Below are 17334 nucleotides of genomic sequence, written 5' to 3' on the forward strand. Positions count from 1 at the left end.
TCCCAATATTATATCAAACTATTAGAAAAACATAAATAATTACTTAGATAGCTTGTAGTTTGCCGCAGCACACTCAAACTTGTTTAGGTTCTAGACGCCATTAACATCAAACTCCACGTGACGCATTATTGCCATACGCGAATATATTCACCTGATTTTAGGGAATCGTATCCTTACCCCCCACGTACTCTTGCTCCCCCTCTACTCTAGGTGATTTGACATCGTTATTTGTATCTTCTTCCAAAATGCTGACATTCATTCATCATTGCTAGTAGGATGAATCACCAAATCTTTTGTTATTCTTCTTTCACATGACCTTGGAAGATATTCTAAAACTACAATAATGAACCATTTAAAGCTTTTGAGTCTTATTCATAGGCCTATTAGAAACTTGAAATTCCACTTATAAAGAAAGTTGTCAAACGTTAAAAATTATCAATTTGTTCGTTCCTTTAAATATGCATTTATATGCAATAACGACATAAATATGCACTAACCTCCGAAATATGCAAATATATGCACTATAAAACTCTGCTATTTTGCCCCAAAACAGCTGAAACGAATTTATGTTTAAAGAGCATACCAATATCACATCAGGAATAAAACATGCAAATATGCAAAAATCCGAAGTCTACTCATCACCTAAGAAATAGAGATCGCTATATTTGGTTTCCGATTTTGGCCAGGGACAGGGTCGGTTAAACAACAGAAGCTGTGTTCTACACCTTTGGACACCGGGAGATTCTGAGATCGGTTCACTTCGGCTTTGTCTATATAACTAATGTGTTTTATACATGAAATACCACGCCGAAAGTCGTAGAAAACCCTTAAAGCATATCCAATAGGAGTAGATCATATTCAAAAAGTGAGGGAAGTGATAGAAAGGAAGCCAAACGAATATCAATTATCTTTGTTTGCTGCATTAATTGACTATGAGAAATGTTTCATTTGTTTAAGATCTCCGTGGATATCAACTTTTAAATCAAGTGTTGTAGCAGAAGCTGGGACAAAAGTTGCCTGTAATATATATAAATGAATAAGTGCAAATATTCAACTGTGGCTGTACAAAGACTGTGAGAATATTGAAAAGGGTATGACAGGGTGACAGTACTTCTTCCAAGCTTTTTACAAATATACTTCAGTATGTTTCGACCTCTCAACTGGAAAAATAAAGAAATAGACGTAAATGGATAACATCTAACCCATCTAATAGATCTAAAAGAAGAGTTTTAGTTTGAAGAGCAAAGAAGTCATCCTGAAAATAAATATGGATGAAATAAAAGTGTGTTAGTAATTTCGAAAGAAAGTCAACGATTGAAGTTGAAAATAGGGAATTGGAAGAAGTGAATACCCACATAAATCTGGAACAGAAGATATTCATGGATGGTAACATTAAAGAAAGGAATAATAATAATAATAATAATAATGATAATAATAATAATAATAATAATAATAATAATAATAATAATAATAATAATAATAATAATAATAATAATAATAATAATAATAGATTCATTACAAAGTTGTAATGTACTGCGTCTAAAGCTTAAAATTTTCAATGAATGTATTTTATCTTTCTTTCTTTCTTTCTTTCTTTCTTTCTTTCTTTCTTTCTTTTCTTTTTTCTTTTTCTTTTTTTTTTTTTAATGTTGATCGAAGACGTGGATACTAGCAAAATCAGGCATGTATCACCTGCAGAATGTACAGCGAAGTACGAAGAGATGTATGCTAGGAATCACCAGCAAAGAAAGGAAAAGAATCACATCGACCAATAAATGAACTGAGTGACGGATATTAACATGCATTGAAGTGGGAACGGGCCGGAACACACTGAAAACACAGGTTATAATCCAAGAACACTAATAATCAGAAACAAAATTACAGAGACGAGAAAAGACATAGGAAACGTTCCCATAAAAAGTGACATGACGAAATCAAGTATCGCGGAGTAACGAGGTAAAGAACTGACCAAGATAGATAGGTGTGGAGAAGAGTTGGCGGATCTTTATCCAGTGCCGGAGTTAGGTTTGATGAGGCCCTAAGCTATTGAATGTAATGGGGCCCTTTATATGCCTAGCTTTCTTTTTTTTAGCGACAAAATGTCGCCATTTTGGGGAATTTAATATATGCTATATAGTATTTTATGGACTTAATATATATTTAAATACATTTATTAACTTTACATTGGTCAACTTAGAGCATTTTATGGTTTTACATCATTTACAACACATTGCAAAATCTTTAGAAACATAAAATACAAACCCATAATCTAATCTTTGGAAGATTGCTATAACATGAAATAAGAGGTGTCAATATATTACACAAAACTACTAATTCCCGGCGGGAGCTCATGTGGTTCGGATTCCACGTTAATCAGTAGATCCACGTCTCATATAGCCTCGCTGCTGAACGAGACGCTAAATTAAAATCAACTCAACAACACTACTAATAATTCCGGCAAGTGGTTGGGATTCCAATTTAAGCAGTAGGTCCACGATAGCCTCGCTGTTGAAGGGAATATTAAACTCAAACTCAACTCAACTACTAATAATTATGCAGGGTAAGTCAAATTGATGGATCCGATTTCAGAAATTTATTCTGTGAAATTTAATAAATATGTGTTATTGTGAGGCATGCGCTTCGAAAGATTAACTTTAAAAGTTTAGTTTACATGCAGTGTTTCCACTTTCTACCCCTAAGAATTAGCAGTGAACAGTTAAAGAAAATGACATTCAATGGAAGGCAGGTGCTTCATTATCATGAAAACAAATCTGTGATTGGTGAAAACATGTCTTGATTCCATGTAATTTCTTCATCTGGGGTTTTGTAAAAGATCATGTTTACATACCATCACTTCCAACAACACTGAATGACCTGCGTGTCCGCATCACAGCAGCTATTGCTGGTAGTGGCCGCAAGAATGTTGGAAAAGGTTTGGCAGGAGATAGATTATCGGCTTGGTGTTTGCCATATTACGCGAGGTGCTTACATAGAACATTTGTGAATATGTTCCAAGAAAACTTTGATAGTTACCTTTCTTAGCATATGTTTCATAATAACATATGTTTGTTAGATTTCACACAATAAATTTGTGAAATCGGGTCCATCATTTTGACTTTCCCTCTATATAGAATTATTAATATGACATTATGTTATAACCAACACACAATACAATTGTAGTTAATAGAATGCATGTATTTATAATATCAATATGACCATAGCAGTTCACACTATTTATTGCGACAGCAGACCTTTGTAAACTATTACACTAACTTAGTTGGTGTAATAGGTATTTATAGTAATATTATGTCATATTCATGTAAAATATCAATAACAAAAGATATTTAATGTGACTAATTATATTACTATTTTTCCAATACTCATTCAACTGTATAATTTTATCATGATTCGTTATATACTGGGTATGCAAAGAATGAATAAACATTATCTACATTAAAACATTTTCCTTCTTGTCTTTGCCGAAACAAAGTCATTGATCATATCATCAAACTTTCCACTTTCTATGCACATGAGGCTGAGGTTACATAACTTTGTCATAAAACATTGTTGTTCTAAAGTCATTGTTTACCCTCTTTAGCTGAGAAAAGATCTTTCTCCACAGCAATTTGAAATCATCACACAAAGGAAATTATCATTCTTAGCATTGCTTCTACATTAAGGAATGCTAACCGGACATGTCATTAAATATTACTTGATACAAATCCTGATGTGTCAGATTTTCATGTGCATGACTTTGACTATGTCTAACCTATTGATGAAAAATGTTTGACTTCTCCAACAAGTTCATGTCTACATCTTCAGGATATGTTTGTCTTGTGCCAAATTAGATTCTAATGCATCTGTCACAGGTACAAATGCTACGATTCTGAACTTGTCTCTTGGCTCAAGATTCTCTAAAGCATCATATTCATCGTCATTTATATGCCTCTTTCTAGATCTTCTACTTTTCTTGTCAACATCAGGTAATTTGTTCTTTTGCCTGATGTTGACATGATCTCGGGAATCTAACAAAATCCGAAAGTGAAGCATACAATTTATTGCATACATCGAGGCTAATTTTGGAGTCTTGCAGTGATTGACTAACTTCGTGAAATTCAGCAAGTAATCAGAAAGCCAGAAATCCAGCAAATAACTCCGAACATATAATTTACCATACATTCAAACTCCTCCATTTTATTCAAAAGGTTTCTGGCTTGATTTCTTGTTTCATCGCTCTTTGTGGTTCAAATATAAAGCTGATCCAATGCAGAAATTATATCATCATAATTGTCAAGTATTGCACTTGTGGGCCTTCAATGAGCTTTCCATGTAATCTGACAAAGGCTTTGGAACTTTTGATTCATTCTTGAAGAGGTGATGAAAAGGGCCTACATATATATTTTGACTAATCCCAAAAGAGTATACTATATCTAAACAACAGTTAATTGCTGCTCTACCAGCAAGATTAAGGAATGACCTGCACATGCTTAGTAATCTTCCATACCTTTGTATTATCATGAAATATTGGCAGTTTTATAATATGACTGGCCTTGACATTTCCTAAAATCAAATTTACATTCATTTATAAGATTATCATCACCATCTTAGCCATACTTTGTCCTGTGTGGCTACCCTTTTATAAGAAAGTTAGACAATGATCAATAGGGAGTCAATCTGGTGAGACGTACCTTACAAAAGCTGTAAGCTTATCAACATGGGACAGGTCAGGAGTGGAATCTATAGATAAACTGAAGTATTTTGTCATTTTTGAATCATCAAAAATTGATTCTTTTACTTTCAGTGCAATCATTTGGATAAATTCATCACATATTATTTTTGAAAGATAAGATAGGACATCTGATCATTTATTTCCAATTTCGGTTCCAAACAGCGGACCCATTAAAGCGGGACTGGGAAACAGGGGCCCCATCACAAGCAGGGCTGGGAAATGGGAACCCATATATAAGCAGGGCTGGAAAACAGGGTCTCCTTATAAGCAGGGCTGAGAAATAGGGCCCCATTATAAGTGAGATCTCATATGCTTGATAAGATAAGAGCCGAATACATAACAGTTGTTGTGTATGCGCTTTATCTTATTTGCTTTTGCTCATTATTTGGAAATTATCTTACAGCCAGTTTGTTTCTTTACATTTTGGGGGGCCCCGAAGACAGTGGGTCCCTAATCTATAGCTTGTTTAGCTTATACGTAAATCCTGCACTGTCTTTATCCAGCAGTGGATTGACAATTGTTAACTTAGGAGACAATTAATGGTTGACTTAGAAGATATTGACTTTTTTTTAAATAAGAAATATCGTATCTCGCAGTTTGCTACACAAATTCGTAGAAATTCAACACAAGCGAAATGTTACATAGAAAAATGTGATTAATATATATAAAGTACTAAAGTTAGCTATTTTTAAGGCAAAAATCAGTACCTTGTTAACCTCCCTTGATACCATCCCTTTCAATCTCACACATTTTTGTGATAAATGTTAACCACACACATCCATTTAGATGCTTTTTAGGTTTACAATATAAAAAATCCAATGCATCACGGACAACGTATTATATTACTAAAGACTATAGCCCTAGAACTGACAGCAAAAACGCCTTGTTCACTTTGACATTTTATTGTATCTAGAAACAAAGCGCCTCGATGTCTTTTTTTTTTTTTTTTTTTTTTTTTTCAGTGTCCAAGACACTACTTTAATTCTCGGAAACTAGATCATCCAAGATTTTTACAGTATCCTCCTTCTTCTTTTTGCCCTTCAATCTTTTCATAGTTGTTTCACGAAGTTGTACCATTTCTGTCTCTGTCTCTCTTTTCCATTTTTAATTGTATTTATTCATTACTATTTTGTGCGCTCTCTTGATTTTCACTGCAATGACGCAAAATAAATAATGATGTTTAGGTTACAGGAAATGAACGTTTGTATGAAACGAATTGTTAATGTTTTTTCTCATAAAAACGAAAATCTATTTCGTGCACAGATTTATTTCAATTCTTCGCTTCTTAACGGCATGCGGATTCGACACTTATATATATCGTCGTTATATATAAGTGTCGAATCCGCATGCCGTTAAGAAGCGAAGAATTGAAATAAATCTGTGCACGAAATAGATTTTCGTTTTTATGAGAAAAAACATTAACAATTCGTTTCATACAAACGTTCATTTCCTGTAACCTAAACATCATTATTTATTTTGCGTCATTGCAGTGAAAATCAAGAGAGCGCACAAAATAGTAATGAATAAATACAATTAAAAATGGAAAAGAGAGACAGAGACAGAAATGGTACAACTTCGTGAAACAACTATGAAAAGATTGAAGGGCAAAAAGAAGAAGGAGAATACTGTAAAAATCTTGGATGATCTAGTTTCCGAGAATTAAAGTATATATATATGATTAGTACAAAGATCTTTTTTATATATAGGAAAAGCAGAGACTGGATTATAGAAGACATAGAGAGGGTAGCAAATCAATGAACAAGCAACTACATTGAACTACTGAATTTGATTGCAAGATATGATTAGAAAGTTACAAACCATTGGTTGAACGCGACTACGTTTGCTAGAACTTCCAATAGAATCAAAATGACCTACTGTAAGTAGTTCTGTAGCGGAGGAAATAAGGCATACAATTTTCAGTTGCTTCTTTGAAACAATATTACTTAAAGAAATAACAGACATAGCAACTTTCAACGCTGTTACAGATGGAAAAATGATTTTTATGATTCTTTGGTGTTACTGGAGATCAACCAGCCGCAGTAATGCCCAAGCATGTGTAAAAATAACATGAATTCTTTAACATACTAGGATTATGACATTTAAGTTAAATAAGACGGATGATTATGAAATAATTCGTAAACTGATAATGTGGGAGAAAAGGGGAGAACTCCGAAAAAACCCATGAACATAATGTTTCCCATGTTAAAACACATTGTAGTATTAGCGCCTTTTTTGACAATGACGATGAGTGTAGCCTATTACTATTCATGACCTGTTTCCCGATCGGAAACAGCACAGCACACCATTAGGCCCGACATACTGCTAGCAGAGTCAGCAAAAAGTTTTGGATGGCCCGGCGTGAATGGCTTAGGGGTACATAGGACCTACCTCTCTAAATTTTGGTAATGAATACCTTGGCCCATCCCTAAAATTTTGAAAATTGAGAAATTTAAATATTCGGTATGGTAGTGTAGGACCAGGGTATGTACCTCTTTAAATTTGGAGGATCAATACCGTTCCTTTTCATGGGTTAAAAAAAAAAAGAAAAAAAATACCAACATTTTAAAATTCAGGGGTCTTGACCTATTTTATTCGTTTTGACGATGGTTTATCACCTTATATGATTATATGGGTAAGTATAAGGTCCATTCTCTTTCATAAAACATAGGTGCATTGATACTTCCATCTTAAGATTTAGGAGGGGTACATAGGACCAAACCTTAAATTTAGGAATTGTCAAAAAATCAAAATTAGTGAATGTTCTGTAAAATCCAAATATATATTTCTGTAAATGTGAATGGTTCATGTTGTTTTCTTTTATGGATATAAAATTGCCAAATTTCAAAATTAGGAGGTTTTTGACCTAATTTATCCTTGTTGATGAGGGTTTATCACGTTATATAGTTATATAGTTGAGTGTGGGGATCCATTTTCTTTATATCATTTTATACTATATAGGTACATTGAGTACTTCTTTAAATGTTTGGGAGAGGTACGTTGGCTCGTCCCTTAAATTTGGGAATTGTCAAAAATACATAATTTGATAAATGTTTTCTAGAACTCAAATATATATCACTAAAATTCGCTGTCTTCTTATCCCCTTCTGTGGGTAAAAAATATCAAATATTAGTATTACCACGTATTTGGTTATAGACTTAATTGATCTTTCTTTGATGAGGCATTAAATAGTTGTATCATAGGCAGAGCTAGGAATTGTCTGTTGGGGGAAGGGGTAGTGGGGGAAGACCTTTTGGTCGGTCTAGGAGGTCTTGGTAGGTGGCCATTTTATAGGTGGCATTTTTATTTTTTGTCAAAAAGTTGGGGGCAATGTCTCCCATAACTCCGCCCATGATTTGTATAATTATATAGTTGAGTACAGGAGTCCATTTTCTTTCAGGGGATCTTTAAAGCCATTTGATCACACTCGTCTTGTAATCTAACGTTGTTTAAAGGTTTCCTTTAAGTGTTGTCGAATATCCTGTTCATAGTGGGTCGGTTCTTCGTCCTGTTGGAACCAAACGCGACTAAAATTCTGTGTGGAGACTTTAACGGCAAGAACAATCTGTTTACAAAGTATTGTCAAGTACTTCTAATCTTTCATATTGCCATCATTGAACAAATAGGGCCAATAATAATGTTTTTTTTATCGTTCCTACTCAAACATTCAGTTTCTATGCGTACTTGGTACATAATGTTCCATCATCCAATGGGAGTTTCCAATGCTCCAATAATGACAGTGTCGGTTCACTTGACCATTTAACGTAAATGTCTTTTTATCACAGAATACAATGCCATTTACGTTAGTACTGCCGTCATCGATATTTCGAATCATTGTTTCTCCGCAAAATTCAGTGCGGTGATCAAAGTCATCTTTCGTACTTTGTAACTTTTAAACTTACTGAGACTAGAATTCGTTGCCCTGAACTCTGGAAAATGTCTAACGTATTGGCAACGATGGTTGTCTATGTGGAGTTTCCACAAATGATTGTAATGAAGCCAAAGGAACTGCCATATTGTTACATGATTTCAAAGAAGTAGCATTAAATAATTGTCGCGCCTGGGAATACGATCGTTTGTTATCTCCATAGTAACGTAATACTTTCTCATTCACTGAGATCCATTTCGACCACTGACAATGGACATAATTCTCCTTATTTTCGTTTGGCACAACATTCCAGAAGGAATTAAGAAATTCCTGACTAGGAGTAAAGTGGGAATACGAATATCACAGTTACACAAAGTTTTCATACTGATATTCACTGACCAAACAACTTGGATGGAGACAGTAATATTTCAATTTTTCTTTATCTCCCCCCTCTCTCTCTTTTGTGATTACATAGTAGTCAGAAAATAAAGTTTTTTTTTTTTTTTTTTTTTTAATGATCAATGCACTTGAACAGCGACTAAGAATAGGATAGAAAAGAAAGTGATGTATTCACTTTATCACTGATGTCGTGGTCCAATTATGTAAATAAGTAAATAAAAACAAAACAAAATCACTGCACGCCTTGACGTAGAAGGTATATTCCAATACCGCTGTATACCCCCGACTATACACTGTGTATGAGTATTATTTGTGTTATGAAACATCCTGCCAAATGTATCTGTCCCTTTTTCATAATGGTAGTTTTCTTCATGTAAGAATAAACAGAAGATTTAGAAAATGAAGGATCAAAGTACTTAGTATTTTATGGTGATGGTCTATTTTAATGTTCTGCACAAATCACTATTATTTGTGTTATAAATAGTCCCAGATTTACCAACACTTAGTCATATCTAGAAATAAATCACATGAACCAAGTCAGAGCAGAACAAGAGACACACTTAAAAGGGGATATGTGAAAAATTGTCAACGGTTACTATATGTTTAAGCACATAAGCTTAAATAATTACTTTTAATTGAGAAATATTCGTAAATAGTTGTAAAACTGCTCTAGATGTCGAAATAAGAACATAGAACAAAACAGCTACTGCTACCATTTAAATAATTTTTCGTGTTTTTTTCTCAAAACGTTTATTTATTTATTTATTTATTTTTAGGTTTTAACATTGACCGATTCAATCGAATGTATTCTGTTCCTTACTTTTCCCAATTCCTAGAGTTCATTTCCTATTTTTTGTGACAAAGGAAAAAGTCGCAATTAAAAAAATTGAATACTATGAAATAGTTTTATTAACAACTAATTTACAAACAAACAAAAAGAAAGAGATAAAAAAAGATAGTTTAAGCTCTTTTATATATTCTGGTGCAGACTATGTCATCTACTGTTGATACCTGTAATTGAAAAGAGAAAACAGAAAATTAAACATTAGAAATGTAATCAACGTTACTACTCATCATATCCATAAACAATTGTACATGTTTATCATAAAATTAATGGTGTCATTTAACCAGTTGTTAAAGTTTGTCCCTTTCACACAAAAGAAAAATAAGAAAATACAAAGTCTTAGGTGTTTCTAGTTGGTGAATTTTTCTAATAAAGTATTTTTATTTTCATATTGAAGTAATATAAGTACTCAAGTATGCCATTTTTAACTATCATCATTCGCGTAGATAACAATCGTTACAATAATTATATAATTATAGTTTGAATGACACCATCTATGTATCCCAAAGAATACGTTCTTGTATGACACACAGGTAAAAGGAGCTAATATATTTCAAGAGAAATTAATGTAAGATCTCAGTTTTGTTTTTCCGTCCGCAACAGACGCAGTGGCGGCTAATGTTAGTGTTGCAGCGTTGCGCAACGACCAAAGTATTTCAAGAAAAAAATATTATCAATAGTAGTAAAGAACAGAAAAATACTTTTTAATACTTGCATATACACTTTAAATAACATTTTTTTTAATTCTGTAACTGTCCGTTCCGTTAATCCGTTTTAAAAAGCGAAAAATAATCCGTCACAGAGTCTCTCATTTATATTGTGTTGCAGCGAGCATACAACGACCAGATTCCTTCAGCGCGGGAATTGGAGCGAATGTTAAGTCTCCTTTCCCCTATTTCAGAGTTAAAGGGACTGGTCGTTGCAGTGCTTCTACAACACAGCACGGTTTCCAGTGAACGAGAAGGTTTTTCGCGCTAAATAAGATTTCTAATCTTTTTTTTCACTAGCAATTAACAAATGGAATTTTATTTTTATGCATTCATATTTTTAAATTACAGGACCATACTGAAGCAAATCAATATAATGGCAATTAAAAAAAGTTATTGCAAAATTACAAAATAAGAAAGAAAATATCTAGTAGAGCAGAAAACAAATGAAAGTAGACTCGCATTTACAAGTTAATTTTTAGCTTATATTAATAATGAAGGCTTCTTCCACAGTAATTTGTGAATCAAATATTAATAAGTCAGTATGTAGAATCGCCCCCTCCCTCTGTAGATAGCCTAATTTTAGTACATACATATTTCTTTTATAAAATAAGTATATTTTATAGTCTTGATAATTTCCACATAAAACTGTATGATGGGGAACGCCACATTGAATTTGGGACTAGTTAGCAATGCTAAGGGGCGTAGCCACGAGGGGGGTCCACCGGGTCCGGACCTCCCAAAAATTTCTAAACTTGACTAACATTTGTAGACTTTCTTAACGAACTATGCTTGTTTAACAGAAGTGGTGTAGGCTAAATATTTTATTTTACGCCTCATGTACTTTCTCTTTTCTTAAAAACAATTGTTCTATCTTTTTTTTTTTTTTTTTGCTAAGAATATAGGTGATAGTTATTACTTATCGACTTTTCGGATGCAGAATAAAAAAGGTATATATTGCATAGACGTATCGAACCCCTCCTAACACACATTTCTGGTTGTAGAACTGGCAGTGCTGTTTGTTTTGATGTTCTTCGACTTTTACTTTTTGTTAGGTATACATGCTGATCCTACATCTGGGGGTTTCGAGGTTTCCTTTCCAGAACATATGACATTGATAAGCCTCATGTGGAAGTATATTATGTTCATTGTGCATTGCGTAACAACCAAGACGGATGATTTGAATGTAGTTTTTTTACGCACATGTGTGTGTGTGTGTGTGTGTGTGTGTTTGTGTGTGTTGATGTATGAATATGTGACATTCGGAATTCATATGCCAGTACCTCTTTTGTATCACTGTTTTGGTTTTTATTTATTAGATTTAATTTTATTGTGTGTGCTTTAATTCTGTCAATTACCTACAAATTCTGAATGAATTGTATACCGTGACTTCTGTAAATAACTTACAAAAAACATTGACCAGCTTTCAACTGAGGAAAAACTTGCAATAAAGGCTTAGACAAAACAAGCAAAGGACAATTCAGGAGAGTGTTCGAAAAAAAAAATCCAGTTTAAATTTAGAGGATGTTTTATGGCAGTAATGTTGTTTGCACTAGATGCATTTCCTCAATTTATTTTAAATTTTCCTGGATAAACTGTGAATAAAGTGTGTTCAATGGACATTTTTTATAACACTAATCTCTGTTACGAACTCTCTTCAGTCAACGCTGAAGAGGAATTCGGATCACTGTCAGGAACTGAGTTTGCTAGAATGAATCGTTCGCAATAATCTAGAAAAATTATTTAGTGAATCTACAAAGCTTCTAAAATGAATATTACCTATACCTATGTCGTCAGCAAAAGACGAAAAGTATTTTTCTACATGAAAATGAATTGACACTTTCAAGGAATTGAATGTCCCAAGAAAGGTTATCACCATTGGTTATGCCATCACCATCGAAAAAGACCTGACAATAAGAATACCAGAGTTCAACCAGCATGTATTAGACAGATTCGCTCCAATCAAAGAGAAGAGAATGAACTTACTAATTAATTAAGGTGGTTAATCGGATAAAATGTTCTGCATTTTTTATTTTTTAAAAACAGAATTTTATTTAATTTCACATGTCACATAGCATTTGCATCTAAAGTTATGCTGCTTAGTCAATGAGTCAACTTTATATCTTCTGTCTCTTATCGTTCGTACTGCAACACCCGAAACCACAATCCACCGTCCGCCACTGAACAGACGAGATAATTGAAAATATCTTATATATTTATAAATCTATGACTTTTAGTTGACAATATTATGGACACGAGTTCGAATCCATTGTGTTCCCGAACTTCATTCATCCCAAAACTGTCCCTCAATCTAGCAGCTCAGGAAAAGCCTTTCTATCACCCTACGCTCGCAATATTGAGTCTGCTACTTCTCTCACCCTTGCGGGATAGAATGCCAGAAATGCATGTAAATAAATGATATATTCTATTATGTTTATGGAAAGGGACGCATATACTGAAGTTCGTGACTACGTCTACAGAGTCAAAAGAAACATGTAATAATAGTTCATTTTCTCCTGCTTTGCGGATGGAATTTCTAAAAGTTGTGCAAATAAATATGTTTATACATTGTATAGCTCCAATACCAAATTCCGTCCGATAGTTCCGAAAACCTTTCCTTCTTTCTGCATTCACCTCCCATTTCAAAATTACATTTAAAAATTTCCATACGTCAACTAGGCTTATTGTGTCTGTATTCAATGATGCAAATATGGAATAAAATAGAGAATAAAGTTGCTAAACTAATGTGATTGTCAATAACATTACAACACAAAATTTTCATCTTATGTCAATGTTTCCATTTACTGAAATTTTATTTTTGTATTTTTATTTTTTATTTTTTTTAATGCAATTTGCTGAATTCTTTTCTGCTGCTCTTGCTTACATTCTTAGACCCCAGTCAAAACATTTGTGAAAGTTCCATTGAAATCAATGGTGAAACAGTTATAATATTCCACTTGATAGAGTTTTGTAGGGTAGGTAAAAATATTTTAACATTATTTATTTTTCAGAAGAATTAATCATAAAACAGCCAATAGCAACTAGGAAATGCTGAAACGTTTCATTTTCGTATTATTTTTATTATTGCTGCTGTTAGCACTTCTGTTGTTGATCCGCAAAGGGAAGTTAGAGAAGTGTAGCCTTGAAAATTTTCGTCCATCTTCTAAATTATGTCGAATAATTATCCTTAAAATATGGAGTATGACTCCTAAATTTTAACATTGCTCCTCCCCTAAAATTTCCTATTGGATTTGGGCTTGCTTCAACACATTGCAAATATGAATGATTTCGAATATAAATAATATTAATATGAATGTCCAATATACTTGTACTGCAGGTAAAAAATCCAATATATTCAAATATATGCGAAACATATAGATTACTTAAACGAAAACTCTTTGACCTGTCTAAAGGTTTCCCTATGATGCATATAATGACCCGCATAGTCATGGATTCGATGTCCAGTTGGGGCACAATTATCATTACCTCACAGGACAGAAATAACAGAAGATATGCTGCTGAAATTGATTTCAAATTGATAGGTACTTTAATTTTCTAAAAAAATTGATTTGAATAAGTATGCACTACGTAATAAGTATAAATAGTATATCTAAACAGTAAAAGATGGTTGTATCAATTCAACACAATGGCTCTGCGTTACTGTAGTTCTGTTAAATTTTGACACATATTTGGTACTACTTCAGTTCAATCGGAATATGAAATAAATTATTAAAATAGAAATGGTAAAATCAACTAATTGACATGGGTTGAAACACATAGAGAACAAGTGCAAGAACATCAAAAACAGATAGCAGCACTTCTGCTAATGTACATTTTGTCAGAAATTTCAGACGCTCACAAAATGTTACTGTTTATATGAAAGATTACAGAAAATATAATACTTTCTTTCTTTTATAAATGTGAAATATTCTGCGTGAAGCTTGTTCATAGGTAAAAATAAAACTAATGCAAATAATCGATGTCAGTTTGTGATATACGTGTAAAGTAATATGCAGACAAAACATTATAGTATAACTGTATCCATTTGATACATAAGATTTTGAGACGGTTGTTATACATGTGCTAAATCGTTTTTAGCAAATGAAAGCTTTAACTAATCGCTCATCAATATTTGTATCTTAATACTTCCGTCCACCATGTAAACTAGCGTGTGACTAACAACACAGAGTTTATATTGAAAGAACACCTCGCGCTGTTTCTATTTCTAGGCTCAATATCCTAGTACTTTAATACTGCCGCGGACTCAATGCCATGGGCTCCATGTTAAACCGGTAACACCGAGCCTGTGTTAACCGCAACACCAAACTTCTAGTGTTGAAATAACATTCTAAAGTGATAAGCAGTGCCGGTCTGGCTAGGTCGGCTGCTCGGCGATCGCCGAGGGCCCAAAGGGCCCGAGAGCCTTTGGGAGGGCCCGAACGCATAGGAAAATAAATATTTAAAACTTAAAAAATAACTTAATTATCAGATGTTTAGAATGCAAAAACAGAATTAACTACTGATAATTTTAAAACACAACAACATAGTTTAATGTAATGCTTGAAAATCGGTTAAAAAACAACCAGTACCAGATTTACACATAACAAGCTATAGCCTAAGACGCCACTCTTGTAGGGGCCCCCAAAATATTAAAAAAGTAAGTTGAATATAATGACATTTTTTTCCTTTCTAACTTTAATTTTCAGTTCATAGTTCATAAGGTATCTTCTCTAATAACATTACCTAGATACAGTACCGAAAACTATTTATCTGTTATACTATTTCCCTTCGGACTTTATAGTTGCCGCACTTTCCTTTGTGACAGTTTTCATAGATTTATTGTTCCTTTCTTTTCGTATTTTTTACAGGTTTTCCTAAAATTCTCTAACATTAACATTGTATTAATTCCCGATAAAAACGAGTGAAATAGTTTACTAAACATTTTTTTAATTCCAAGATATTTTCCTACGGGTGTTTTCTGCATGTATAACTTCCTTAAAACAGTCATTTAATCACTAGAAACAAGATTGAAGTGGTAGCTTAGTCTATTATTGGATGTTTACAGTGGGGTGAGGTCAGCGTTAGCTTGTCACCCTCGTACAGATTCTACTGTAAAGTGCCTCCAAGCAGAACATTTATTCGGGCTTGTGGAAGAAACCGCTTGCTTTTTAAGCAATTCATACAAGAAAATGATCGTGAGGGAGAAATTTAGAAAGAAACATCATTCTGGGTGGGCAAAGCTACATCGATTAAAAAAAAAAAAGAAAAAAGAAAATAGGTACTACTAGGTGGTGGAGCAAACACAAGCTCTATCATCCATAATAGATTTACATTATGATAAGGTTGATTCTTCTAAATTCGTTACATTTTTGCCAGTATTGTTAGATATGTCAACAGGCAATTTCGATTGCAAAACAAAATTTTCAGTGCGTTCCCTTCTAGGACAGTGGTGCAAATTCGAAAATTTGTTTCTAGCTGTAGTCATGCTAGACATGTTTTCAGTTACTTCTCCTGTGACCAGCTTTCTCCAAAGCAAGTTTTTAGACTATGCAAAGACTTTAGACTATGGCAGTCGGTAGATGATTTATTAGACGAAATTAGAAGATAAAGAAGTGACAAAAATTTTAGAAGATAGCATGACAAATGTAAATCCCTGGTTAAAGACGTCAAAGCTTATTTTAGGAATGGGGGAAATTGATATAGAAGGTGATTTTCCAGAAAAAAAGAATTCCCAAGGTGAAGAAAATGCCTTGTGAAGAAGTTTCTGACTAGGCTAGAAATTTGTCACATGACCAGAAACACAAAGCACTATACTTTAACGTTCTCGATTATACGAGTAAAAGTATAGAAGAACGGTTTGTACCCAACAAGACTCTACTGCTTGATTGTTCCTGGTTAGACTCAAAAAGGTACGAGGATATAGTTGCAATGGAGGTAGAAGATTTTCCAGATGGTTGCTTGCAAACTGTTTCTCAATTAGCAAACATGAATAGAAGTGAGTTGTTGTTAGAACTGAAACAGTTTGCAAGCCAGTATCGTAATTTGAGTGCAGATTTTAGTGGCAAGTCTGAAGAACCAGAAGAGAAAGAAGTGTGAGAATTACAAGTACGGTAATGATGGTGATGGTGATTCAGATGAAAGTGTGATATCTGAAGAAGAATCTGAAGATAAAAAGAAAAGTCTGAAAATCAATGTGGTACTAAAAGGAAATGTTTCAGATGTCTCTCATGTGCATTTCCCATTCTCTATGAACTATCATCACAGTCTGGATTATTTAGTAATTTATATACTGTGTTTAACTTTATAATGACCATTCCACTCAGGTGACTTGTGAACGAGTTTTTTCCAAATTGAAAATTGTAAAAAACAGACTCAGATATTCTTTAAGCGAGAACTTACTATCTTCTTTAATGTTGATGAATATTGAGAGAGATTTGTTTATACCTGTAAATTTGGACAAAAATAAAGCCATTGATGAAATTGCGGTGACAAGCGAAGTTTTGAAAAGAAAATTAATCTATTCATATTTTCCTGATACTTTGTAATTCCTGTGTGTGTCTGAGTCATTTCCAATTTTACAATTATGTGCTTTACGATATTGTAATCATTTATTAGTAGTAATCAATAATTTGCCTGTTTGTATTAATATAAATCTAGTATAAGCTTCAATTTATTAGTGCATATCAATATTTTCGTCTTTTTACGGTTATATGGTCATATAAATGTTATAGTACACGTTAAATATTTTTCATTAGTTCTCATAGAATGAAAAAATGTTTATAACTAGACG

The 17334-nt window shown here is 33.3% G+C and overlaps 1 protein-coding gene across 1 annotated transcript in view; it reads right to left on the reverse strand.

The window, feature by feature from the left end:
- Nucleotides 1-9884: 9884 nt before the first annotated feature.
- LOC145693085 (fatty acid-binding protein-like) overlaps nt 9885-17334 on the reverse strand; it is a 66185-nt gene continuing 58735 nt past the window's right edge. The window contains exon 4 of the mRNA XM_081768771.1: nt 9885-10004. Within this exon, the coding sequence (XP_081624897.1) occupies nt 9954-10004 (51 nt within the window). The 3' untranslated portion in view covers nt 9885-9953. The remainder of the gene's footprint in view (nt 10005-17334) is intronic.

Source organism: Thermobia domestica, chromosome 1 (assembly GCF_964235325.1).
Source record: "Thermobia domestica chromosome 1, izTheDome1.hap1.1, whole genome shotgun sequence".
NCBI lineage: Eukaryota > Metazoa > Arthropoda > Insecta > Zygentoma > Lepismatidae > Thermobia > Thermobia domestica.